At 45.4% G+C, this 26,901-nt stretch overlaps 1 protein-coding gene across 1 annotated transcript in view; it reads right to left on the bottom strand.

The window, feature by feature from the left end:
* cacna1ab (calcium channel, voltage-dependent, P/Q type, alpha 1A subunit, b) overlaps nt 1–26,901 on the bottom strand; it is a 101,043-nt gene that overhangs the window by 44,754 nt on the left and 29,388 nt on the right. The window contains exons 4-25 of the mRNA XM_062388442.1: nt 16,131–16,222; nt 15,750–15,902; nt 15,015–15,202; nt 14,037–14,140; nt 13,780–13,895; nt 13,649–13,693; nt 13,182–13,274; nt 12,889–13,086; nt 12,037–12,149; nt 11,074–11,186; nt 10,829–10,960; nt 10,646–10,718; nt 10,397–10,517; nt 10,153–10,220; nt 9,824–9,930; nt 7,604–7,757; nt 6,755–7,362; nt 6,278–6,585; nt 5,617–5,749; nt 5,400–5,529; nt 3,993–4,052; nt 3,770–3,876 (exon numbers count right to left, since the gene is read on the bottom strand). Coding sequence (XP_062244426.1) covers nt 3,770–3,876; nt 3,993–4,052; nt 5,400–5,529; nt 5,617–5,749; nt 6,278–6,585; nt 6,755–7,362; nt 7,604–7,757; nt 9,824–9,930; nt 10,153–10,220; nt 10,397–10,517; nt 10,646–10,718; nt 10,829–10,960; nt 11,074–11,186; nt 12,037–12,149; nt 12,889–13,086; nt 13,182–13,274; nt 13,649–13,693; nt 13,780–13,895; nt 14,037–14,140; nt 15,015–15,202; nt 15,750–15,902; nt 16,131–16,222 — 3,216 coding nt within the window. The remainder of the gene's footprint in view (nt 1–3,769; nt 3,877–3,992; nt 4,053–5,399; nt 5,530–5,616; nt 5,750–6,277; nt 6,586–6,754; nt 7,363–7,603; nt 7,758–9,823; nt 9,931–10,152; nt 10,221–10,396; nt 10,518–10,645; nt 10,719–10,828; nt 10,961–11,073; nt 11,187–12,036; nt 12,150–12,888; nt 13,087–13,181; nt 13,275–13,648; nt 13,694–13,779; nt 13,896–14,036; nt 14,141–15,014; nt 15,203–15,749; nt 15,903–16,130; nt 16,223–26,901) is intronic.

Genomic DNA, 26,901 nt, shown 5'->3' with positions numbered 1-26,901 from the left:
TCCTCCGCACAATGGTTCCGTCACGGACCTGCTTTTAAACAGAGTCATGCGTCAGAGAGAGATTTCATAGGTGTGACGCTGTGAAGCCCCTTGAAGCAAAAAACGTTCTACATCTCAGCCCTGGAGCGGATGGTGGGAGTGAGGAGGTAGAGAGGAGGAGAGATGGTGGTCGAGGGAGGAAGGGTGGAGAGAAGGAGGCGAAGGGGGCATCGCCTTGAAACAGGGACGAATAAAGAAGTGGGAAGCGAGGGGAGAACCTTGAAGATGGCGAGAAGAGGAAGGGGAGGTCAGCGGTAGAGGGGAGGAGGCACCCCCTTTGTCGGCGGGGGGGGACATGCTGAGGGGGGTGCAGCGGTGGAGTGATTCTCAACTTCCTGTAATAAACCTATCAGCCACAAGGCACAATGGAATTTAATAACTTCCGCTTTTTTCTATCTTCTGATAAAGTGACGTTTCACTTCACATTTTAAGAATCAGAAAGTTTTTCTGATTCTTAAAATGTTCCAGCAAAGTGAAAGTTTGGGTTCTGTCATTATTGATCTTTCTGTGAACCTGTGACCTCTGAATATCACCAGATCTTCAGGCTTTTAGGGGCGTGTCCTCTTGATTGGATCACTCATGTAACTATCAGGTCTAAACAGGGTCCAGTGCCTTGTCCACACTACTGCGGATATTTTTTGGGGGGATGAATATTTCCTCCTCTGTTAAACCAAATATATAAAAGACAAACTCGGGCCGCTCTCCATCAACGATCCGTCAAATACCAAAGAAGAACTGTGGTCTGAGTGATACTGGGCGAGGTGAAGGTGGGTCAGTAACCCTGGAGGCCATCAGCTATCGTTTCTGAAGAGGAATCAGCATCTGGGGACAACAACCTATATTTATTTGCTGTTCAAAGTCTGATGATGACACACATCTCACGTTTCTTCACACAAAACACACGAGATTTATGTTAATCTCTATATGAGCAACCAAAAGAACCGATAGTCGATGCATTTCAGTCATTGCACCTCTTTTACTTTCCACATGTTTACCCGTGATTGGTCAATGTGGAAACGGAAATCAGGAGCTCGCAACAGATTCTGCAGATTCACATTCGAGAATCCGTTTGGTGCAATGAGGCTAAATTTAGCTGCAAATGTGTAATCAGACCGAGCAGTGCTAACTCAACGTAGAGCGACACCAGGGTATCCTCGCCATTGTTGTTTCGGGGGCATTCTCGTTAAAATCTGCATGTTGGAAATCTCAGTTTAAGCTGAACTTGAAAACGCCAGCATGTGGCCCAGAGGCTCAAACCCAGAGGGAACAGTTGGTCAAAATATCCGCATCAGTGTGGACGGGGGGGCGTCAGAGGCTCCGCGGTGGATCCTGACTGGGCACATCATTGTGTGTTTCTTATCTCTGAACATTGCAAACACAGCTCTGAGTGATGCTGTCTACTGCATCACGGGTTGTGCTCAGCTTCATGCAGCCACACAAACATGCAGTGATCATCCACTGAGCTGAGGTAGATGCACACAAGCGTCTTTCTCCCTCACTCAGGCCTACTTAGGTGCATATATCATAGTAATCATACATTTTATAATCCATATGTATTTACCTGTTGTCTACCTTTATCACAAATCATTCCACCCGCCACACCCTCACCCAGCATGCCTCCCTCCTTCCCTCCCACGCTCATTCTGCTTTCCCCGGGTCGTGCAGAGGAAGGAGAGTTAAATACCTTGAACTTGGCCAGAGCGGCGGATGAGTGTGTGAGTGTTTGTGTTTCTTTGTGTGTGAGTAAAAAGAGAGGCATGGGTGGGGGTGCTCCTTCCCGTGGCGGACAGATAGCCTGGGCACTTAAAGGGTTAAAGGTGTCTGGGGCGCCCTCACCCCCACGGACCGACTGTCCGGGGACCTCGGGCCCGGAGGACGGGGGAGGATGAGGAGGGCAGGAGGATGGTTTTTTTTTGCACAGGTGGATGTGGTTTTGCTTGAATGGCCGTTGGAGAGGGGGGGGTGGAAGTGGTGGAGTTTGGAGGGACGGAGGGGGCTGACTACAGGGGGAGAAGGGATTGAAGGTAACAGCAACCACTAGAGAAATGGATGAAACTTTTCCCAACATACAGCAAGAGCGTTCAGGAACGTCTCAATTGTCCAGAAGGGGTTAAACATTTTTGAGGTTTTTCTCAAAACCTCAAAAGCTGATCAGGGACAGTTTCCTACGACTCTTCCAGATTAGTCCAGACACAGGTATTCATGGTCCCCAATGGATAAACTGTATTAACTGTGGTGAACCTCTTAATATATATGTATCACCAGCAGGTCAACTTGTTTGATACTTTGGTTTATATCCAAAAAATGATTCTCATCACCCTCAGCAGTACTTTGTGTTTTGGGCTAATTACAGCACTTGGGCCAAAGACCTCATGTGTCCATTAGCTTGTTTGTGTGATTGTCAGCAGGCTTGTGCAAGATCTGCTCAATGGACTTCAATGAAACTTGGAGGACGGACGGGACATGGACCCATTTTATCTCCTTTGTTCAACTTTGTGATTTCCCAGTAAATAATTCATGGATCTGCCACATTTAGAGAGCTGATATCAATTAAGCTACTTCCAGACAAGCACTGAACTCTAAGATTATAGAGAGCAAAGTTGAACCAGGTTTTTAAAATCCGGTCTCAATTATGGACCCAAGTTGAGGTAAAGAAATGAGGGTGGCTCATCCTTCCCTTGTCGTCTTACTCTATCTGCTGTATGTTAGGATCCAGGAGGTAGTAGAGGGAAATCTGATGTAATGTAATAATGATGAGAGGAGGAGAAGGAGAAGGAGGAGGAGTTATCTGAAAGGACATGAAGGCATCAGCAGGGGCCAGAGCTGTAAAGGACCTGGGAGTGGGGTGTGTGTTGATGAGCAAAGGTTTGGGGAATCAGAGTCGGGGGTTTTAGATGCAAGAAAACAGGAAGGGATGACTCACGGCCTGGTTGGTGGAAATATCAGAGCGGCAAGGTTTGACACAAGGGAACAGGAGCAAGGGAGGATCGGGAGGAGAAAATGTAGGAAAGGAGCAGGAGGTGCTTTTATTAGAACAGACAGTAAATGGGAATCACGTCTGGGATGGTTAGTGAGGTAGAGGGTGGAGGGTGGAGGGTGGAGGGTGGAGGTAACGCTGCAACTACACTCTAAAAACTCAGTTCAAGGGTCCTCGCTGAAGAAATGCTTTCCAATCATTTAGACGGGTGTCGTTTTTCAGTGGGAGTCAAAATGAGCAGAGGAGCCCTTTTCACTTTTAGGGTGTAGCTCAGAGAAGGGGGGGGGGGGGGGTCTTAGAGGGGAGGAAAATGTAGGATTGGATTTGAAGGATCTCGGGTGGTTTGTCCAGGTGACGTGGAGATGAAACGTGGAGAAAGACCTGCTGATCATGACCGATGAGGAAGAGGAGGGATGAAGATGGAGGAAAGACATGAAGGCAGGAAGGAGAGATGTGAAGAGAAGATGTCAAACCCGGGAGATAATAATATTAAACGGAAGAAGAGAATGAGGCGAGGCTGGAGCAGAGAGAGAGGAAGTAGTGGAAGTTAAAAAAAAAGAGAAGATGAATGAAGAAGTGATGAAGTTAGAGGAGAAACATCAGCGTTGCCTGTTGTATCGGACACACAAGGCTGCGTGACGAGGGTCTTTCTTTGGATGGAGAAATGTGTGTGTGTGTTTGTGTGTGTGTGACTGTGGTGGAGATGATGAAGAGGAGGGTGGAGGGTCAGGGGGGATGGGGGGGGGCACTTACGTGAAGGCGAAGGCCACCAGAGCACCACTAACCACTATAAAGTCCAGAATGTTCCACAAGTCGCGGAAGTAGGAGCCCTGGTGGAGAAACAGGCCGAGCACCACCATCTGGAAAACAGGGAGCAGGCTCAGTACAACTACACACACAAACACACACACACACATCAGTGCACGGACACAGCACAAATACACACAGAAACACACACTGAGTGATACTTTGTTACCTTGATCAACATTTCGAACGTGAAGACTCCTGTGAAAACGTAGTCAAAATAACGCAGCACCTGCAGAGCAACACAACACAGGGAGGTAGAATCATCCCAGTGAGAAACAGAGAGATGAACAAAAAGACACCAAGCACACTAATCCTAATCCTAAACATCCTAATCCGCTTTGCTTCTTCTATTTTTAAAAATCCCATTTTATCGGATTCATTTGTCACAACGAGCGATTTCAGTCATTTATCAACATTTATTCAAAAGTCAGAAAATAATCAATTCAATTCATTTTCTCTCATTCTCCCGATTTCCCTTTCTTCTCAGGATCGTCCACAGTTTCAACCTCAGAGCTACTTTCAGTCCAATAATCAACACTTTCAAGTCACTTCATACATTTTAATACACAATGTCATTTTTTGTTGTTGTTTGCAGGATTACGCAAAAGCTACTGGACGGATTTCCATGAAACTTAGTGACGTGAGGATCAGGGACGAACTGATCAAATTCAGTTTTGTCCGCGAACAGGATTAAGCAAAAACTAATGAATCCATTTTCTTGAAATTGGTGACAGGATGTGATGGTTCATATATATATATTTTTTTACTTCTCAATAAATACTGCAGAGATCTTCATGTGTGAAGTGTTGCTGCCTGTGAACAGGTGCACTTTAATGCAGATTCAATGATCTGGATGTATCTGATCTCAATATGCAATACGGTGATCAAGTGGCCCATCAGCCGCTGCCGGGGTAGGGCCGCTGTGGTGAGGGCCCTTCTAGTTTCCACAGCGACTTATAACTGAGGCACAACCGTTAAGCTCCGGTACAGTCGGAGACGTTGAAGCACCAGCTGCTAAATCGGTTAAACCCGCGGTGCTCTCGGAGGAGATGAGTCCTCAAGAGGTTCTTGAATGTCAGAGGTTTGATCGCTGACCGTCCTGACACAGGGTTTCTCAGCATGAGCGGGGGGGACGACCTTTGCTTTGCTGCTGCAGAGCCTGTTGTGTTGAGGCTTCACCGACTCTGGACCGGAACTCAGAGCCTGATCCGCACCAGCTGTAAGGCGGGATCCACCATGACGTGTAAGAGGTCTCTGGTGCTATTCTCAAAACACTTTGAAAACCCTGTTCTCTTAAAAAACTGTAATATTAGAAATATGTTCGACTGGTGGTATAATATCATAAAAGTTATTCCACAACCTCTGCCAGTGTTTGTTTTTCATCTTTTTGGTGTTTTATGCTTTTAAGTGTTTTTTAGCTGCAATATTCACACAGCACTTTAGCCTCCAAACGATTTCCCCATGGTATATTTGATTTGAACCTTTGTCAACATTTCTATGGGCATGAGCATATGAACACACACACACACACACACACACACACACACACACACACACACACACACTGAGGTCTCACGTTGTTTCGTGCCGAGTCGGGCGACACTGGGTCCTCTGCAGCGAGGGCGATGCTGCTCATGGCGATGACGGACAAGATGCTGAACTCAAAGTACTTCAGAGTCAGGATGTAGTGACAGCACTTCCGAAACCTGTGGGGCGAACAAGGAGGCGTGCACGTGTTGATGCACGAGACTAGTTCTCATACTCACTTTACACACAGTAGAGTCGGTACTCACGGGTTGGTGTTGGACATGATGAAGCAGGAGCTGAAGGGAGGCATGGGTTTGGGGCCGTCGCCGTCTCCTTCCTCGTCCTCCTCCTCCTTCTTCTCCTCGCTCTTCTTCTGGTCGGTGTTGGCGTTCTTGTTCACTGAGCGGAACAGAGAGAGAGAGGGCAACAAGGAGGAGGGATGGACAGGAAGACAGACAGAAGGAGGTCAGCTTCACCAGAGCAAAACAGTAAACACGTGAATCCAGCAGCTTCAGACGGAATCGTTCCAAGAGCAGAACTGAAAGACGGCGGGTTTATACCAATCATTTATTAAAGATGACATATTATGCCCATTTCCCCACAGTTGATATGGTTCCTTGGGGCCTTAATGAAATGTCTGTAACATTTTTTGGTCAAAATACCTCAAGGATCATTTAAAACAGACCGCCTCAGATTGAGCTGTTTTGAGTAAACAAATGTTTACCTGCAAGCCCCAAAGCAAAACACTCTGGAGGACGGCTGAACCCAGGTGAGAATACAGCAGGAAAATATCCAGAAAACTCACAGACCCATTTGACCAAACTTTTCCTGGAGTTCACAAATCAACGCCTCTGACTCAAGTAAGGCCGGTCAAGAGACGTTTGTTTTCGGTGTCAAAGGATTTATGACGTTAAGATGGCCGCTCACCTTGCAGGATGGCATTGGTGGAGGGGTAGGGGTACACCGGGGGCATGTCTATGGATGTGTAATCCGGTTTGGCCATGCTGGTCAGGATCAGGCTGTCCATGCTGTGGAGCAGGGTGTGGGTGTCGGCGTCGCAGCAGTTCAGCAGGTTGTTGACGCGGTCGGGGTGGTCGGGGTGGTCTGGCGGGAGGGCGTAAGGATGCTCGTGGGCGCTCGCCAGCTTGCTGTTGTTGCGGAAGTTGTCCAGGTCCTCGTTGTACTGCTGGATGGGTCGAGTGGTGGAGAGACTGGGGCCGGAGCTGTGGTGCTCCCTGACAGGAGAAGGAGACAAGAGATGAAACAGGGAAGATCAGGTGACGGAAGGGGCATCTTTGTTATTCATGCGTTTCCGTGCACTGAACACTGGGGGGGGGCATCTCTTGTTGTACGTAAAGGCAACAGACAAACACAAACTCAACTTGTCATGCTCTATTCACTCACTTTCTGGTGCGATGCCCTCGGCTCCTCTCCTGGTTGCCGTGGCGGTGCCGTCTTGTCTTACGTCCCTCACCGTCCTCAACTTTCTCCCCCTCCACCTCCGTCCCCCTGGATCTGTGTCTCCGGCCCTCCTCGCCCTCCCTGGCTGCCCGGCGGTGTTGCCTGGACCTCTTGTGCTCATGGTGCCCCTCTCCCGTCTCGCTGCGGTGGGGAGATGCGCTGCGAGCTTCCCGGCCTTCCCTGTTCCTGTGCCGGTGGCCCCGGTGGCTCCTGTGGCCGTGCCTCTCCTCCCCCGGCTGGCCCGGCACACCGCCCTCCACGTTCCCCAGAGACGTGCAGCTGAACCCGTGCTCCATGCGGGTCTCTGTGGGCTGCCCGGCGTCCCCACTCTCTGGCCCAATAGCTTTCTGATGGCGATGGCGGTGGTGGTGGTGGTTGTGTGCGGCTCGGCGTTGGTGGTCGATGTCCTGGTGCCGGTACTCCTGCTCCAGAGGCAGCTCACCAGGCTGGGTCTTGTTGGTGTTGTTGTTGCGGTTGTCCTGTGGGTTGACCACCAGCGGCCGGTCTAAGTGGGTCTTCATGTCACCACGGGGTTTGCGTGGGTAGGACACCTGGGTGGGGGGTGGGGATGGGTGCTGCTATAGTTAGGATTAGAAAGGATTAGCTCATCCAAATATCATGAGATGCATTTTCTTATTCAGGGATAGCAGCCATGTGGAAACTTTTCATTTGTTAGTCCTGGTTTTGATAAAAAATGGGAAATTATTACCGAATTGTTGTTGAAGACCAGTGTGAAATGATACTAAAGATGTATGTGTATTTGTGTCTATACTTGTTTGGGGGTTTCCTCACCTCCTCTCCCTCGCCTCCCACCTTCCACTCCTCCTGCTCCAGCTCGTTGTAGAGCGCCTCGCGACTCGTCATCAGATTCTGCCGGCGGATCTCACTTGTTCTCTGCTCCCACACAGACTTGTTCCCCTTGATGCAGTTCTTCTGCTGCTCCTTGCTGTTGGAGGGGCAGGTGGGAGGGGAGAGACGGAGGTGATGAGGAGGGCGAGAGAAAAAGAAGAGGAAATAAGTAGAGATTTCAGAACCACGTTACGTTAAGGTGTGAATGAAGGAAGCATTGAACTGTGAAGAAGAGAAGAGCATGTAAACACTTTCCATCCCGGCACTGGACACACACTTATCAGCAATTTGTCTTAAAAGAAGCAACCTCTGTTTTTTTGACTTGAGAAACTGACCAATGACCATCGAGCTCCCGTCTGAGTCTGAATTACAGGATCTTATCCGCGATGTGTTTGTATTTTATGATAATGCTCTTTATTCTCGTCTCGCAAATGCGCCCAAGTGTCCAACTGTGGTACTACACCTGTGACACAGCCACAGACCACCTACTCCACACATTACCTCCACCAAGTAGGCTGTTAGCGGAGCTGGTAAAATCACCACTGGACGGATCACCACAGCATTTGGTGGAAAGGAAAGAACCCATTCAATTTAGTCGCAGATCCAAATGAATAAGCAGATCCATTGTTTTTCCCTTTCTCTTCAGGTGTTTCCCAAAGACTTCTGTCAACCTCCGGTGGAAGCAGGGCTGCACGTGAACAAACAAAACTCTCACGTGCAACAGATGGTGTTTACTGTGCTAACGTCCAAGTCCCCATCAGAAGGAGTCCGACAGGAAAGAGGAGGAATCTTCTTTCAAACAGACCATAAAGCACTGTGTGATTGACAGCTGGGTGTGCAGCTCTCTGTTAGGCTCCACCCACTGCTCCTCCAGTTATGGTCTCATAAAACAAAGGAGAAATCTGCAGCTCACAAACCGATGGGTGATGTCATTTGTAAATAATGTATATTTTCAATTTGACATCATGTGACCTCATCCTGGTTGACCTCCACATTAAAATGATAAACCTGTGAGTGACTGAAACACTGTGAGAGTTTATGCAGGAGTGAAACTAACTGCTGCTCCTTCTACGTTCTGTTCAAGTGAAACTTTTTAACCCCTTGCTCGTGATTTGGATTCTCACATATAGAAGTTATACGGTAAATGATTGACAGGTTAGTGTGTGCATGACGAGCACTGCTGCAGCACAAACCCAGCAGCTCCTGATCGAGGCGTCAGAGGCTCAGCTCGAGTCCGGTGACTTCTGAAGCAGCAGCAGGTTTCCTTTCTCTTCCTGAGCATCGTTTTGATGTGTCCCATTGTCAGCCTTTCTGCTGCCAGGAGCGGGTTTTACAGAGCGGCCGCCTCTCGCTCGTCTTCCCTTCACAAAGCCCTGAATCGGCTCCTTTCACTCCCAGAACAATCGCTAAGTCGTGTTTTGGAGGACGACAACGGGCAGAGTGTGGTGGCGTGTGCTTGTGTGTGTGCGTCACGTGCACATGAGCGCCTGCCACTCAGGACAGCTCTGAGAGAGAGACAGTGTTCTGTGTGCGAGTGCGATTTGACAAAAAGAGTCGGAGGGATTTTTATTGTCTACAAGTGTGGGTTGTGTGCACAGTGGAATTATCATCTTTGTGAGGACCACTTTTTAGACCCTGGGAGCGAGGCCCCTTCAAAGGGCTGAGGAGGGTTTATGCTTTAGGTTACATTCAGGTTACCGATGCATTTTCCTGTGAATGTGGGTAATGTAACACTTAGCTGCAGATGGAATAACACCGAGCAGAGCATTCAACACAGTCACTGTAAAGTAGTTACTCCATTGGCAACTAATGTCAAACTGCACCTTTGAACGTGTGTAGTTTTAGTTCTGTATTGTGTTGCCCTGATGCTGATCGGCCTCTTCTTGCGGGCGTAAAGTAAACTGTGGTGTCATCGTTTTCAGAGAAACTTAGATTTGCACGTTCCCCTGAAACCGCAGTTTTAGAAATGCTGCACATCCGAACGCTATTGTAAAAATATCTGGGTCTTAATTGACTTAAAAAACAGTTTGCATGAGGATGAGCTAAAGGAATTATTCAAATTATCCACTTATTTATATTTTATTATTTAGATGGATGTTTTTCCCTGAGTTTGTGTATATTGGCCATATATATGTGTGTGTCTGTGTGTGTGTGTGGACTCACGCAGCAATAGACAGGTTGGCGGCTGACAGTGGGCTGACCTCCGCTACCTCTTTGGCCTTCTGCATTGCTGTCTTCTGATTGGCTGCCTCCTCTTGTTCTTCCTCATCCTATTGGAGGAGAAAAGAAACCGTCTCATTCACATTATCTCGGTTTGAAGTTCAATTTACCGGCACATGATGAAATTATTAGAAAATAACCAAAAACTGTAAATCAAGGTGAAGTCACGTCTGTTTTACCAAATTACTAGATCTCCTTCCATAGGTCAAAGTATTTTAGTATTTCACTTATTAATCTAAAAATGGTTTTATATTAAATATTATATCCGGTACCTTTGTGAGCTCCTGTGCGTTGGCCAGATTGTCAACAGCGATGGCCAAGAACACATTGAGCAGCGTGTCTGTGGTGGAGGAGGTTAAAGAGAAATGACTGAGAGGAATCTGGTGGAGCAACATGGGGAGAAGAAATAAATGGAGAGACACAGATGGGAAAGGAAAAACCTCACCAATACTAAAATTATTGTAAAAAAAAAAAATAGGAGAATATTTGTGTATGTGCTTGTTGGACGAAGGATACAGTTGCCAAAGAGCGTGAGGACGATGAAGAAGATGGAGAACACCATCCCTTTGTCGTTCACTCCTCCCTGGGACTCGATGCCATCGTACATCACCATGTTCCAGTCCTCTCCTGTCAGGATCTAAAGAGAGAGGAAGAGGATAAACACCAGGGATGAAGTTAATATTAATTTTAAAACTTAAGAGTTATGGGGATTTTACTTTATGGCGATTATACAAATTTGCTTTTCGTGTGTCGATGCTCTCTCACCTGAAACACCGTCATGATCGCAGCAGCAAAAGTGTCGAAGTTGGTCGGAGGAGTTCCTGCTTCAAAGTTGAATCTGAGGAAAAAATGAAACACGTTCACAGTTACATACGTATATTAAAAAATGCTAAAGACTTGATATTAGATACAGAGGAAATGTGTCTGTTTGTTGGTGTTGATACTGACTGTCCTCCAAACAGCTGCATCCCCAAAAGGGCAAAGACCACGATGAAGAGGAAGAGGAGGAAGAGCAAACTGACGATGGACTTCATGGAGTTCAGCAGTGACACCACCAGGTTTCGAAGAGGAGCCCAGTACCTGAGGAGGAGGAGGAGGAGGAGGAGGAGGAGGAGGAGGAGGATGAAGGTTAGTGATGCAGAGGAAACAAGCAGGACAGACAGAAAGTGGGAAATGGAGGAGCGAGACTTTACTTGGTGACTTTAAAGATGCGGAGCAGTCGCAGAGCTCGTAGCACGCTGATCCCGAAGGACGTGCCCGGTTTGATCATGGCCCACACCACCTCAAAGATGCTGCCCACAATTACCTGTAGACACACACACACACAACAGACACACATGAATGTTGTTGTTAAGCTTCTTGTGGTGCACAACGTAACAGATACCTGGAACAAGATATTTCACCAATATTTAAAATGCACCAATTTGGTCTTATGTGGTTTAAAAAAAAAAACATTTCCCAATCCCCCCCTTATGGCTTAAAATGTCATAAATATAAAAAATCGTATTTTCTACATGTGTCCAATGAGAGTTTGGTCCTCGATCCGGTCACATGTACCAGTCCACAGCACAAATAATACTGACATAATAATAACAATAATAAAACCCTTTTTTTGTAAAGCACCGTTCATACACAGAGTGCAGCTCAAAGTGCTTTAAAGACTATACAGACAAACAAACATTGATTTGATCACAAACTGTTAACTGCATTGTTAATATGGAAATACTCAAACAGCTTATTTATATATATATATATAAATATATATACATATCCAAATAATGGCAAGGAGGACACGTTCACATTTTTAAAAACTTTGATCCCAAATCAGCTGCAGACCTCAACTCTGCTGCACTGGGAGTGTTTGACCCGACCGGCTGCCTGAACGCAGTCGGACGTGGAGCCACTTCATCAGGCGCTGTGTCCCAGTGCAATATGAAGTGAGCTGTCAGTCACAATGTCAAACTGACAAATGAAAACACAGCTCCTGCACTTTGAGCCAAACACGACGCTGAGTCTGCTCTGCGTCTTTGTCGCAGAGCCACGGGAGAAAAATCGATTACTCAAATTTGTTGAGTGCGGATTTGTCATCAAGTCCCGATACTTACGAGCCCAATGTGTGTGTGTGTGTGTGTGTGTGTGTGTGTGTGTGCACTCACCACACAATCGAAGCAGTTGAATGAGGAGTGGAGGTAGGGCTGGATGCCCAGACCATACATCTTGATCAGCATCTCGGACATGAACAGACCGAGGAAGATAAACTCTGCATAGACTGGAGGGAGGAAAGGACAAGTAGAGAGCGAGGAAAGGAAGGAGGGAGGAAAGGATAGGAGGGAGGGAGGGAGGAAAGGAGAAGTAGAGAGCGAGGAAAGGAAGGAGGGAGGAAAGGATAGGAGGGAGGGAGGGAGGGAGAAGGGAAGGCAAGGGTTGAGATTTTGGAGGAAAGGCGACGGTGAGAGTGAAAGATAAAGGAGTGTGAAGAGAGGAAGGCAGAGAGAGAGAAAGAGAGAGAGAGAGAGGGCCGAAGGAGAAATAAGCAGATTAGGACAGAAAGTGAGAGAGAGGAGGGGATGAAAAACAAAAGAGAAGAAGGGAAACGAGGGAGTCAGAGGAGTGGAGGCTGATGGTAGTGCGAGCCCAGCAGTGTACGACAGGGAGGTGATGAATGGACTCCATCAGCAGCTACAGCCTCATATGCTAATGACACTGGACCCTGGCCAGGGACTATGAGCTGACTGTGTGTGTGTGTGTGTGTGTGTGTGTGTGTGTGTGTGTGTGTGTGTGTGTCTGCTCATGTCAACAGCAGCACGTCTGTGTCTTGAGTCACATTGAGAATGAAAATGCAAAGTGAGGCCAAAGCACGTCAGCAGCCATTTTATTGGACTCATGACTTATGACAGCTCCTAAAAAGTAAAGTGTCCCGCTCGCCCCCTGGTGATTGACGGCAGTACAGCTGATATGTGTATGTGTGTCTATATGTGTGTGTGTGTGTGTTGTGTGCGCTCACTCACACAGGAAGTCGGACAGCATCTCAGGCTGGTTGTAGTGCACCGCAGCCACACACATGGTGTTGAGGCCCACCAGGCAGAGCACGGTCCAATAGAACGCCTGCGTCTTCACTATCTTGCGGATGAAGAATCGCAGCCGTCGCTCCTTCTTGTTGTAGTTGGACCCGTCCTTACTGCTCTTGATACTGGAGCGGGCGAAACCTAGCAGCGAGGAGGGGGGGGTGTTAGGGAGTGTGGTTTGTTTACAGGTCACAGCAATGAAAGTGTGTCTCCGTCCTGTCCGCTGTTCCTCTTACCCACTGCGTCTCCCATGTTGTCCTCCCCCTCCTCCGGGTTCAGCAGCTCCGTCTTGTTGTTTTTGGTTTTGATGGTCGGCCGGCGCCTCGTTCCTGTCGAGAGTAGAAGATTGTTTTTGCCCAAACTTTGTCACTTGCAGCTGCATCTTGCAAAAATCCCACAATAACACGTATAAGGGGAGAGATCGCGGAAAATGCTCAACACACAACGACCAAACAAGCACAATAGACGTTCTGCTCATGACAAAAACAACAAGATTACACAAGAATGTATAAACGGATCAGAAGAAAACTTGGGTCAGGGAAGAACCTGTTAACTTTTGGGATATTTCCTGACCCAGGGGCGGATTCTCACTTTCTTTAACATTGAGATTGACCGTAGATTGGACTGTAGTCTCCTAGTTAGCACCGTCTCTTTTTCTCTGCATCACACATACACACAACTCAAATTGGAGGAAGGTCCATACCATCAAAGTTCACTGTGGTGTCGTCCTCGGCCAGAATCACCTCCTCTGCACGAATGAAAGGAAACAACATGTCAGCACGCTGTGTGAGGTTAGTGTGTGGACTCAGGGACCGGAGTGTCACGAGCACCGACCTGCTTTGCAGATCCACTCCAGGTATCCGTTGAGCTCTCTCTCGATCTGCTGCTGCCGCCTCAGCTTGAGGAACTCGCTCCTGTTCTCCACCCGCTCTCTCTCTTTGGCAAATTCACTGCGGGGACAATTGTCAGTTTTCTAAATTTTTTATTTAACCATTTTACAAAATGTAGATTTAGCGATAATGTAGAATAAATGAGGAAGTACAATACATATTAGAGCTTTTAGTGACGTGAACATGAGAGGAGGAGCGTACCCTGAGAGCACACCCAGCACCAGGTTGAGCATGAAGAAGGAGCCGATGATGATGAGGGGGATGTAGTACATCCAGTTCCAGGCGCTGCCCTCCACATCATTACTCTGCACAGACACGGACACACCAGTTAGGACAGTTTCATTAATACATGCAAATGTCTGTTACCAGAGAGGACAAATCAAATACACTGCAACTTTCTCCTGAGCTGCATCAGATCCGAGGAGAAGGGAAACGTATGCCGGTTCAGAAATGACCCTCTTCTGAACCTTAAGCCTGACCCTGGTGCAGGTGTGTGGGGTTGCACGGGGGGGATAACGTGTTCCTGTGACCCGTGTAATGCTCTAATGGAACTATCAGCTGATTATTATCTGAGCTGCGTGCATGGGTTCGGTTCTCATACAGCACGGCAAACTGAAATCTGCCCGTTCTCTATTAAACTTTCATCGGTTTCCCTCTGACTGCCTGTGTGAGTGTGGAAGTCGGCCTCCATCCATCAGAAGAGATGTTAAATATAGAGCGAGACGGGAATAGAGAGAGGAAGGGAGGGAGGCGGAGAGAGAGGGAGAGCGACTGCGACGGCAGGCGAAGGACAGATGAGAAGACGGATAAAGAAAGTGAAGAGAATAATAAAGAGATAGAGAGAGAGAGAGAGAGAGAGAGAGAGGGGGTGGAAAGCGGCTCTAAGACAAATAAATGGTGGTTTACGCCTCATTTAGCTGAATTAAACCTCCACAAGTCTTTGGGGGGGGGGGGGGTACAGGGATGAAGAGCTGGTGACCTGCACACTGACAGAGGCAGCTTGGGATTCTACACACATCCACAAAATAAGACTTTAATTGGAAAAAACATATTTTGCTTCTTCATTTCAACAAATATCAAGATGTGTACCTGGGTAACATCTGGTTAACATTAGTGATCTCATATCAACAGGATCTAAACTAGGGTCGTGTCCTCGTCAGGTCGGACGGGTGAACTCACGTAGTACAGCATGTCTGTCCATCCCTCCATGGTGATGCACTGGAAGACGGTGAGCACGGCGAACAGGATGTTGTCGAACTGGGTGATGCCGTAGTTGGGTCCGATCCAGCCGGCTTTACACTCCGTGCCGTTCGGACACAACCGGGACGGCAACACTGTTCCACACGGCAGTTCATCCACCACCTCGCCTGGGCAGAGAGAGAGAGACAGAGAGAAGGAAAGATCCACGATTTAAAACCAAGTCAAGGAGTTCGAATACATTTTGGATCAGACAAAACTATGTATTTGATCAAAAAACTGTTTTTAATTTAATGATGCCGGCATTCCACTTCGGTGTGTCGGCTCCAGGACCGTGGTGCATATTTAAAACAGCAGAACTAGGATCTGTGATCCCATTGAGCCACAAGATAAGTTAGGAGAGGATAAGATAAAACAGATATTACAGCAGCAAGAGTCAAAAAATGGCGTCAGTGAGTGATAATAAGTTACATGCAGATCTTAAGTGTAAGGATATATATAAAAAATAGATAAATATGAATGGAACAGTTTGACAGTGAGTCAGCATGCACATTACCAGGAACCTGAACCTGGAGGAGGAAGTCTTTATGACATTTTCTGCAGCCAGCCACCGAAGCAGATGATTGGGCTTCACTCTTGGGAGCAGACATGGCCTCCAACTTTCTTTGAAGATTTTTCTAAAGATAAACATATGTATTTTCCATCTTTTTATTTCACCTGTGAAGTCATCGTAGCAGGTTTTGTGGAACTTCCCCATGTAGAACTCCAGGCCGATGATGGCGAACATGAGGATGGCCACGAACAGCAGCAGGCCGATCTGCAGCAGGGGGATCATGGCCTTCATAATGGACTTGAGCACCACCTGCAGGCCTGGAGGACACAGCGCAAAACAATTAGTCAGGACAGTGCTGCTGGGCCTTTAATCATAAAAGAACAGAGTGGACAGTGGAGTTTTGAAGTGGAAAACCAGACACTGGATTAAGGTATTTGTAGATTTACTGTAGTAACTGTATAGCTGATATCAACAAATTTACAGTTGTCGTAAATTGTGTTACTTGTTTCAGTGTTTCACGTCATATGTTGCATTCAGACACTTACTGGGAATCCCAGACACCAGTTTCAGTGGTCGCAGCACTCTGACGGCTCGTAGCGTCCTCAGGTCGAGCTGAGACCCCACCGAGGACAAAATACTGCAGTGAGAGAGAGAGAGAGAGAGGGAGGGAGAGAGAGAGAGGGAGGGAGATAGAGAGAGAGAGGGAGGGAAAATTATTCTATTGTCAAAAAGAGTCTTTTAAAACACACCCGCGTTCTGCTGATTGAACACTGACTTGCCTGCTGAGCAAAGACAAATGAACGTGTCCAGGTTGACAGATCACATGAACATCAGTCCTGTAACTGTTTCCGCATTTTTCCATCAAGATCAATGATCAATTCTCGGAGAAATTAATGAAATGAATCATCTAGCAGAAGTTGAAGCAGGCAGTCGGTAAGTGAATCAGTATTTATCTGAGGCCATTTCCAGCTTCCTGTGGTCCCACGTTAAATGAACAGATTCTTTCTGCTGATGAGCGATTTCAACAGAAGCTGCAGAACAATCGAGGAAATAGATCATGAATGGAGATTAAATATGAAGAAATACTGTTTGAATTTGTTACGTGTTTGAACGAACTCCACTATTAATTATTTCATGATTTTGCACCTAATTACATGTGCCACTGTAACTAGGTTTAAAATGAACAACTATAACAGGAGTGATTAAGTCACTAACTCACGGACAGTCAGGCGGCTCCCACCGCACAAACCTGCAGTTCTGAAAGCTCTGTGTGTGTGTGTGTCTGTGTGTGTGTGTGTGTGTGTGTGTGTGTGTGTGTGTGTGTGTGTCTGTGTGTGTGCGTGTGTGTGTGCATGTATGTGTGTGAAGTCAGTTAGAGACAGGTTGGAAATTTCCATGCTCTGTCTCATACGGGGGCGGAAGGCAGGGTCTGTCCAACAGGAAGGAGGGAGGGGAGTGTGGGGGCGTAGAGAGGGGATGCTCCGAGGAGGAGAGAGAGAGAGAGAGATGGAGAGCAAGAGAGGGAGAGAGAGGGAGGCCAGGGGGAGGAGCACTGTACGTGGGCGGACTTTGACCTGAGATCAGAAGCATTAAAAATCAAAACCACTATTGATGTTAAAATAAATAAACGTCTATTTTACACGGATGAACTTTGGCCTTGTTTCTCAGAGCTCTGCAGGATTCACATGTTCAGCTGCAGCTTGCAGGTCCCAGACTTCCACACACAGCTGTGCTTGATTTACCCAAGCAGCGCCTGGGACTGTAGCCTAACAGAGACGCCAAGAGGAGAACCTCAATGCCGACTTGTATGGTTTAAACCCGGAGTCTGTCTTTTTAATGCGCCTGCGCTGTTTGCATCTGCTCTTCATCTTCATCACACAAAACTGGACCATGCAGACGAGTTAACCTCGTCCAGCAGGATGCACAATCAATACCACTTTGTATTTTCTGTCCCTCCGCAATAAAAAGGGTTAGGTGGAGGTGGCAGGAGAAAACGAAGCACGAAGATAAAGAAAAGGTGAAAAATATCAAGAGAGAAAAGTTCATCTAAATTAAGAATTTCTGTTAAATTCAGCCTCCTCCATCCTCCTCCGTCCTGTTCCTGCTCCGTCCTCCCTCATCCTCCCCATCATCATCATCACCCTCTCTCTCCAGGTCGGCTGCTAATTCCAGTAAGAGGACATTTATTAACCGACACTGTACCGGCAGCCAAGCCCCTCATTCCCTCAATGGCTTTTTAACTGCCAGAGCTGGAGGCCGCGCTGCAGAATCACTGGACATCAGCAAAATAAGCAAACAGCCTGAGGTCCAGCTCGGATTCCACACGGAGAGCTCCAGCTCGTCTCAGTGTGAGGAGCACAACACTGACATGCGATATTAAATATATGTTTTTGCAGTTTTCATTTTATAATTTTGACTCCTGTTTCTATGTTTTATAATCCTGCACCGGAGACATCAAGGCTTCAGACGATCAAAGGGTCTGTTCTGATATTTCGAATCTCATCCGGCGACCTTCCTTCTGTTTCTTTTTATACCATTTCCCCGCCTCAGTATTTTTTCCTCCTTCCTCGTGTACATTTCATTCGAAGGCCAACGCAGAGCTTCAGGATTCATCCGTGTGAGACGGAGACGTCCTCCGCGGCCGACAGACATCCCAAAACCTCCAGGATGCAGTCACCCCTGGCAACGGCTGAACCTGCTCACAGTGCGTGAAGGTGGCCAGTAGAGGGCGCAGTGAGCGGTGGGTGAAGGGGATGGAGGGATGATAGAATAAATATTAGAACAAGAACATGAGCGTGAAGAGAGAGAGAGGGCAGGTACAAGTCAACAGCAAGGAAATAAAGGAGAGGAAGAAGCGGAGGAGAGGAGGGGAAGTGCTGCAGCAAGAGGGAATATGATTATCTATTATTTATGTTATTAGATTTTAGTTGTTAGGGCCCGAGCACTGACAGTGGGAGGCTCTAATGAAATTGTAATGATTTTAGTTATTATTATTATCATTTTATTATTATTATTATTATTCAGGCAAATGAATTGGCTTTTTGAGGGCTTTAACATGCTCAAATTCTTACCAAAATTTGCAGAAGGTTAGAAAGTGGTGAATTTTCAATTGGCGTGAGAAAAATGTCTCAATGGTGCCCCCCCCCAGACCCCTGGAATGTGTTGACATTGACCGATCTTCACAAAAATCGATACACAGGTGTATCATGACCAGACAAACAAAAAAGTCTCCAGGTGCAATTGGAAAAACGCAACAGGAAGCCTGCTATTTTGGCTATTTTGGCCATATTCCACATTTTTACTTTGGTATACTTGTACCAGGGCTTTCATCAGATCAACTTCAAATTAAGATGAGTGTCATCACAACAAGATGGAGATTAAAAGTTATTAAAAGATCGATTTTTCATCAAACATGTGACCGTGGTGTGGCGCTAAAGTTTGATTACATGCCATTAAACCTGATGTTCTGGACCATGACTCCTTTGATGCTGAGCCTAAACAAACAACTCCACTTCTGCAGTGTCAGTGTTCAACGATCAGAGGGATCTTTAATTATTATTATTATTATTCAGGGGACCGTGGTGTGGCGTCAAAGTTTGATTACATGCCATTAAAACATGTGGTTCTGTATCGCGGACATACATGGACCATGAATCACCGAAGGAGACGATGTTGTCATAACTCCACTGTGCATTGTCCTATCAGCACCAAACTTCTGTCTCATGATCAGAGTGCAAGCCTGAACAGTTCTCTGTGTCAATATTTATACAAAATTTCAGGCAAAACGCATGCAACGCTCGCTTTTTTTCTACATGTTAATGATAAACAAAATATTTGTTTCATTGGAATGTTGTCTAATCTGTATGCATGCTTCATCACTCTCAATATGTTATAATTTTAGCTGCAGCTCCAATCAAGAGCAATTTACCATGCGCAATATGACAATAAGTAAATTACATTCCTGCAAAAATGTATTGTTGGCTGCCTGTTCTGAGCAGATATTCATTCTATTAAACATGAAGCCGCCCACTGGTTATATTTTAACTCAAACACACAGGCACGCACATATTACTTCACCACACAATGGCCCTCCTTGTTACCATTACTATTCAGTGATATATTATATTATATCATCCAAGAGATGAGGGGTACCCAACCAGTCCAGTGTTCTTGGCTCAGATGCAGCCATGATCATGCACATAAACTGTTTCCCTGTTCTTCTGTCTATTGGGTAAATCGTGGAAGAAGTCAACCTTTTGATGCTCTCCACAAACTCACACAGCTGATTATAGATCTTGGGATACTCGTGACGAAGGAAGACTCCCCTGGTCCTGAGCTCACGCTGGATGTTGACAAAGCAAACCTCTCTGGCTTTTCTCCCTGCCTTCCCCTCCTGATGTATACATCAATACAATGTATATACACTCATCGGTATCAGGTATCAGTGGATATGTATCAACAAGACAACTTTAAGATTATAGAAAAGATTTGCATTTTTCTTAACAAATACTAAAAACATTTCTTAAATCTTAAGCTGCCTGTATTTGGTTGTGTTTCTGTTTTCTAGAACTTTCTATGAAATTGATAGTTAAACTGGAAAATATCAAGTCTCAAGTATAACTAGGGCCTGAGCACCCGCACGTTGAAGCCTGTTGCGGTCGGTGGAGAGAGCGGTCGATGACCAAGCGCACGTCTCCGCGTTGCATGCTTTTTGCACACTGCAGCAAGGATTAATATTAAGATGCATTTAATTGTCCAAAACACATTCACAGACATTCACGACACTGATGAAATATTGACACAAACAGCTGTTCACTCTTGGACTCTGATCAGATGACAGAAGTTTGGTAGTTATAGGACAATGCACAGTGGACTTATGACAACATCGTGTCCTTTGGCGAAGGATTATCCTTCGCAGCACATCAATGTTTACATGGTTTGAGGAAATGTCACAATTATGACTATCAACCAAAGACTTGACTGAGCTCTTTTGAGCTGTATATTGTAAAGCAGCCAGGAGCAGTTCATCAAAGTATAAAACATGTCACTTCCTGTAGCCATCAGGGGGCGCTGTGATTTAAAGTCATAATTTCTGTGTAGATGTCATCAGACCGGGACTCTTGTCTTACATGTCTAGTTTGGACTCGATTGGACCTTGTATGTCTGAGATTTTTTAAATCAGTTTTTATCTCCATCTTATTGTGATGACGCTCATCTGAATATGAAGTTGTTCTGAAGAAAGCCGTGGGATAAGTACTTCAAAGTAAAAATGTGGAATAAGGCCAAAAGGACCACTAAAGCTAAAATGGCGGGCTTCCTGTAAATGTTTTCTTATTGCTCCTACAGACTTGTTTTCATAACTGGTCACGATACACCTCTGTAATTTAATAATAATAATAATCCTTACAATTTCAATAGGGCCTCTCACCATTCGGTGCCTGGGTCATAATAATATAATAATATAATAATAACTTCAAAATCATTGTAATTTATACCCATTATGTGTGTGTAAACTGCAAACGATTCCTCATATGTTGGCTGATATCCACCAATATGAAAACTACTTGTACACAGAAAAGATGTATATTATACACCATTTACTATTTATTAAAGTTTTAGGTTGAAAATCTATATCACATTTCTTTGTCATAAGGGTTTGATAACATGATATTGTATATTGTCACCCTCTTAAAATAATGGCACAGGTCAATCTTTCAGGTTTTTAAGAAAACACAAAAATAATTAACCAAATATTGAATATATGATATTTATTAATAATTTCACTCAAAAAGGTTATGACAATCAATGACTATTGACATACTAATAACAATGTCTGTCAATTATGTAACATAATCTGTATTTCTGTGTTTGACCTTGAGTTTCTGGATGATCTTTGATCACACCTTCAAAGGACTCTTCAAAGGATGGAGAAAAGTCTTGATAGCTTATCCAATCCTTGGATTGTCTTTGATCAAAAGGACTCATCAGAGGATGGGGTATTATCTGGATCGCTTATGATATCTTTGGATGGTCTTTGATCACACCTTCACGATACACACTCTATACTCTATATATTGAAGGAAAGGATTTAGCAAAGGAATGCCTATAATCTCAATTTGTAGTGTCAAACAATATTTCCTTCAGTAATACTTCAGCATTCAATGCCTCAGTCCAGATCTTCTAGTAGACCCAGATCTCCAAGCAGATCCAGATCTCCAATGAGGAGAGTCCAGACTCCAAAGATAAGGGGAAGGTCTCCAATGAGATCCAGATCTCCTATGAGATCTCAAAAGAGACCCAGATCTCCAAGCAGATCGAAATCTCCATCGATATCCCAATCTCCAAAGAGGAGAGTCAAGCGTCTAAAGATGACAGCAAAGTCTCCAATGAGATCCAGATCGCCAAAGAGGAGAGTCCAGACTCTTAAGAGGACAGCAAAGTCTCCAGTGAGATCCATATCTCCACAGAGATCCAAATCTCCAATGAGATCTCGAAAGAGACCCAGATCTCCAAGCAGATCCAAATCTCCATCGATATCCCAATCTCCAAAGAGGAGAGTCAAGCGTCTAAAGATGACAGCAAAGTCTCCAATGAGATCCAGATCGCCAAAGAGGAGAGTCCAGACTCTTAAGAGGACAGCAAAGTCTCCAGTGAGATCTATATCTCCACAGAGATCCAAATCTCCAATGAGATCTCGAAAGAGACCCAGATCTCCAAGCAGATCCAAATCTCCATCGATATCCCAATCTCCAAAGAGGAGAGTCAAGCGTCGAAAGATGACAGCAAAGTCTCCAATGAGATCCAGATCGCCAAGGAGATCCAAATCTCCAATGATATCCAGATCTCCAAAGAGGAGAGTCCAGACTCCTAAGAGGACAGCAAAGTCTCCAGTGAGATCCATATCTCCACGGAGATCCAAATCTCCAATGAGATCTCGAAAGAGACCCAGATCTCCAAGCAGATCCAAATCTCCATCGATATCCCAATCTCCAAAGAGGAGAGTCAAGCGTCTAAAGATGACAGCAAAGTCTCCAATGAGATCCAGATCTCCAAAGAGGGCAAAGTCTCCAGTGAGATCCATATCTCCACGGAGATCCAAATCTCCAATGAGAACCAGATCTCAAATGAGATCTCCAAGCAGATCCAAATCTCCAATGGTTTCCAGTTCTCTAAAGAGGAGAGTCCAGACTCCAAAGATAAGGGGAAGGTCTCCAAGGAGATCCAGATCTCCAATGAGATCTCGAAAGAGACCCAGATCTCCAAGCAGATCCAAATCTCCATCGATATCCCAATCTCCAAAGAGGAGAGTCAAGCGTCTAAAGATGACAGCAAAGTCTCCAATGAGATCCAGATCGCCAAGGAGATCCAAATCTCCAATGATATCCAGATCTCGAAAGAGGAGAGTCCAGACTCCTAAGAGGACAGCAAAGTCTCCAGTGAGATCCATATCTCCACGGAGATCCAAATCTCCAATGAGATTTCGAAAGAGACCCAGATCTCCAAGCAGATCCAAATCTCCATCGATATCCCAATCTCCAAAGAGGAGAGTCAAGCGTCTAAAGATGACAGCAAAGTCTCCAATGAGATCTAGATCGCCAAGGAGATCCAAATCTCCAACGATATCCAGATCTCCAAAGAGGAGAGTCCAGACTTCAAAGAAGAGAGCAAAGTCTCCAATGAGATCCAGATCGGCAAGGAGATCCAAATCTCCAATGAGAACCAGATCTCCAATGAGATCTCCAAGCAGATCCAAATCTCCATCGATATCCCAATCTCCAAAGAGGAGAGTCAAGCGTCCAAAGATGACAGCAAAGTCTCCGATGAGATCCAGATCGCCAAGGAGATCCAAATCTCCAATAAGATCTAGATCTCCAAAGAGGAGAGTCAAGACTCCAAAGATGACAGCAAGGTCTCCAATGAGATCCAGATCTCCAAGCAGATCCAAATCTCCAATGAGAACCAGATCTCAAATGAGATCTCCAAGGAGATCCAAATCTCCAATAAGATCCAGATCTCCAAAGAGGAGAGTCAAGACTCCAAAGATGAGAACAAAGTCTCCAATGAGATCCAGATCTGCAAAGAGATCCAGATCTCCAAGCAGATCCAAATCTCCATCGATATCCCAATCTCCAAAGAGGAGAGTCAAGCGTCTAAAGATGACAGCAAAGTCTCCAATGAGATCTAGATCGCCAAGGAGATCCAAATCTCCAACGATATCCAGATCTCCAAAGAGGAGAGTCCAGACTCCAAAGAAGAGAGCAAAGTCTCCAATGAGATCCAGATCGGCAAGGAGATCCAAAGACTTTGCTGTCATCTTTGGACACTTGCAAGGAGATCCGGATCTCCTCCGGATCTCCTTGCAAGGAGATCCAAAGACTTTGCTGTCATCTTTGGACGCTTGCAAGGAGATCCAGATCTCCAAGCAGATCTAAATCTCCAATGAGAACCAGATCTCAAATGAGATCTCCAAGGAGATCCAAATCTCCAAGGAGATCTCAAAAGAGACCCAGATCTCCAAGCAGATCCAAATCTCCATCGATATCCAGATCTCCAAAGAGGAGAGTCAAGCATCCAAAGATGACAGCAAAGTCTCCGATGAGATTCAGATCGCCAAGCAGATCCAAATCTCCATCGATATCCAGATCTCCAAAGAGGAGAGTCAAGCATCCAAAGATGACAGCAAAGTCTCCGATGAGATCCAGATCGCCAAGCAGATCGAAATCTCCAATGGTTTCCAGATCTCCAAAGATAAGAGCTAAGTCTCCAATGAGATCCAGATCTCCAAAGAGGAGAAACTGAAAAACAAACTGAGAAAGTGCGTAGTAGACAGGAAGACCATGGGTGGAGTGCCTTGATTTAGTAACTTTAAGCATAGACATTACACGTACGGCAAATAACTCCATTTGAAATATTGTATGTACGACCATATTACATACAAAATTTCACTTTGGAAACATCCCTGAGTCTCTGGAGGGGGTCCTCAAATTCGTTATAGTTTTAGTTCTATTTGATAACTGGGATTTGTTATCATCCTGACATTTGCTTTAAACTTGGAAGAAGAGTGGAGATAGGTTCATGGGGCTTGAAGACGGCGCTCTGTGACTGTGAAAAACTCCACTTTGTTTATCTTGTAGCTTTTAAAGCAGACTTGTCATCATTGTCAGATCATAATAAATAAATAAATTAAATAATGATTGTCTACTGTCTTTGTTGAAGAGAAACCTGAGAAGATTTCAATGATCAGGAGGAGAATATATATTAAGGTTCTGTTATTCAATTAGGTTTAGTCCATAGGTTTTAACCTCCGAGATTGTGACTAATAAATTAAGCAAAAATACATGACAATTGCAACGCGTAAATTCAGTGATTCTATTTGAATTTACGCGTTGCAATTGTCATGTATTTTTGATGATCCCATCTAAAAGATGTATCTTTTTATTATGCTGAGAAAGACGAGGAGAGTTCCACTGCCTCATGCAATAGATTATATCAATCAATCGAGAATTGGTCCATTGATCCAATCAGAGCGGGCAGGTAACATTAGACCACGCCTCCTGCAGCGACAGCGCTCAGTGGTGAGAAAGTAATAAGCAAATGTGGTTCTTTTAGTTGTTGATTTATTGTAGATTTATTTGTACTTTTGCTTTTGCAAAATGTTCAAGTTCTTCCCCCACAACTGTTTGCAGCGATAACATTTCAACTTAACTAGATAATAATATATGTGAACTGCTGCTGCCGAAGTTTAACTGTAATATTTTGTCTTTACATTAAATCCTCGTCTTGAGCTCCTGTTGCAGGTTCCAGTGTTTCTCTAGAACTCGACTCCTCATCCTTTGACTGACAGGGACACTACAAACACAGGGGACGGCTCGGGAGACGAGAGGAACTCGATGAAACACAGAGACACCGAGAGGGAAGAGACAAAGCGTCCCCTGAGGGACAGAGAGGGAGGAAGAGTGAGCAGATTGAAAGAGAGTGATGGTCCGGTGTGTCGGAAGTGTGAGATTCAACTGTGGGGGGGAGGGGGGGGGGGGGGACCCCAAAGAAAAGTGAGGAGGAGAGTTTTATCTGCAGAGGGAGAAGGTGTTTGGACAGTGATGACAGAGGCTCTCACTGCTGGGAAACACCTAACATGAGCCTGTAAAGCGCACACACACACACACACACACACACACACACACACACACACACACAAACACAAACACACACGCACACACACACACTTTAAGCTTGTTCTGTGATATGCTAACAGCATGTATGCTGTATGAAATTAAAGGTCAAGATGGAATAGAATGTGTTTCCCTCTCAATTCATCACCGCAAATCACTGAATCATATCACATATTGTTCCATCTGTGGGATGCGAGTGCGAACCCAAAGAAAAAAGGCAATTTGTATTATTAACGGTTAGTCCCATTAATATCAACTGAAACATTTAAATTCATTATCAAATTGTTTTATTTTATTCTTAAAATCGCCTATGCCTTACTTTTTAAATCAAGATTCATTAATGAATGAATATCTGAGAACCCCATCTTACAATGTTAAAGTAGGAGAATTGTATCTTCCTGACTCAGCACATCCCTCCACCAGGTTTCATATTAATCTGTTGTGTAGTTTTTGCGTGATCGTTTAAACAAAATTAATAACACAAACCAGCCGGGGGATCAGATAGAGCCTCTGTTCAAATCAACACAAGTTCGTTTGCCGAGTTTCACCAAACAACTTGATGTTTAATCTACTCACACGGCAACGGAAGTCCTAAACATCTACATTTTAGAACATCTGGAACCACGCAAATGTATATATTTAATTTAAACCAGTTCAGTGTTAAAACAAACTGGTAATAATTCCTGAAACACAGCCAACGTAATGACATCGGTAATTAATGAGGCTCTCTCCTCTAGTCTTGATCCGATATCACTGTTTATTTATTCATAACTTTTTAGTGATTGTTGAAATGATCATGAATTGATTTCTTCACCCTCAGTGGTTCCATCGTGTGATTTCCCCACTGGTCTACTGGTAATCTGTGTTTCAAACCATCAACAGAAGTCACATGACGTCTGAGAGTCTTCGCGCTGGTGAAGGAGATCTCGGAGGTCGGAGGTCACTCTCCACCTTCGCATCGCTCGGTCTCCCCCCCCCCCCCGTTCGTGGCATTGCCGTGGCAACCGGCAATTCCTCTCTTTGCCGAGTCTCCACGGTTACCGACCTGCTCTCATTCATAAGTGTTGCCAGGGCAACGCAGCGCCGGCTCATTGATGGAATCTCGGCATTGCCGCAGCAACGGGGATGAGAAGTCTCCTAGCGATTG

Source organism: Platichthys flesus, chromosome 5 (genome assembly GCF_949316205.1).
Source record: "Platichthys flesus chromosome 5, fPlaFle2.1, whole genome shotgun sequence".
Lineage (NCBI taxonomy): Eukaryota > Metazoa > Chordata > Actinopteri > Pleuronectiformes > Pleuronectidae > Platichthys > Platichthys flesus.
This window is presented reverse-complemented; position numbering and strand designations above follow the sequence as displayed.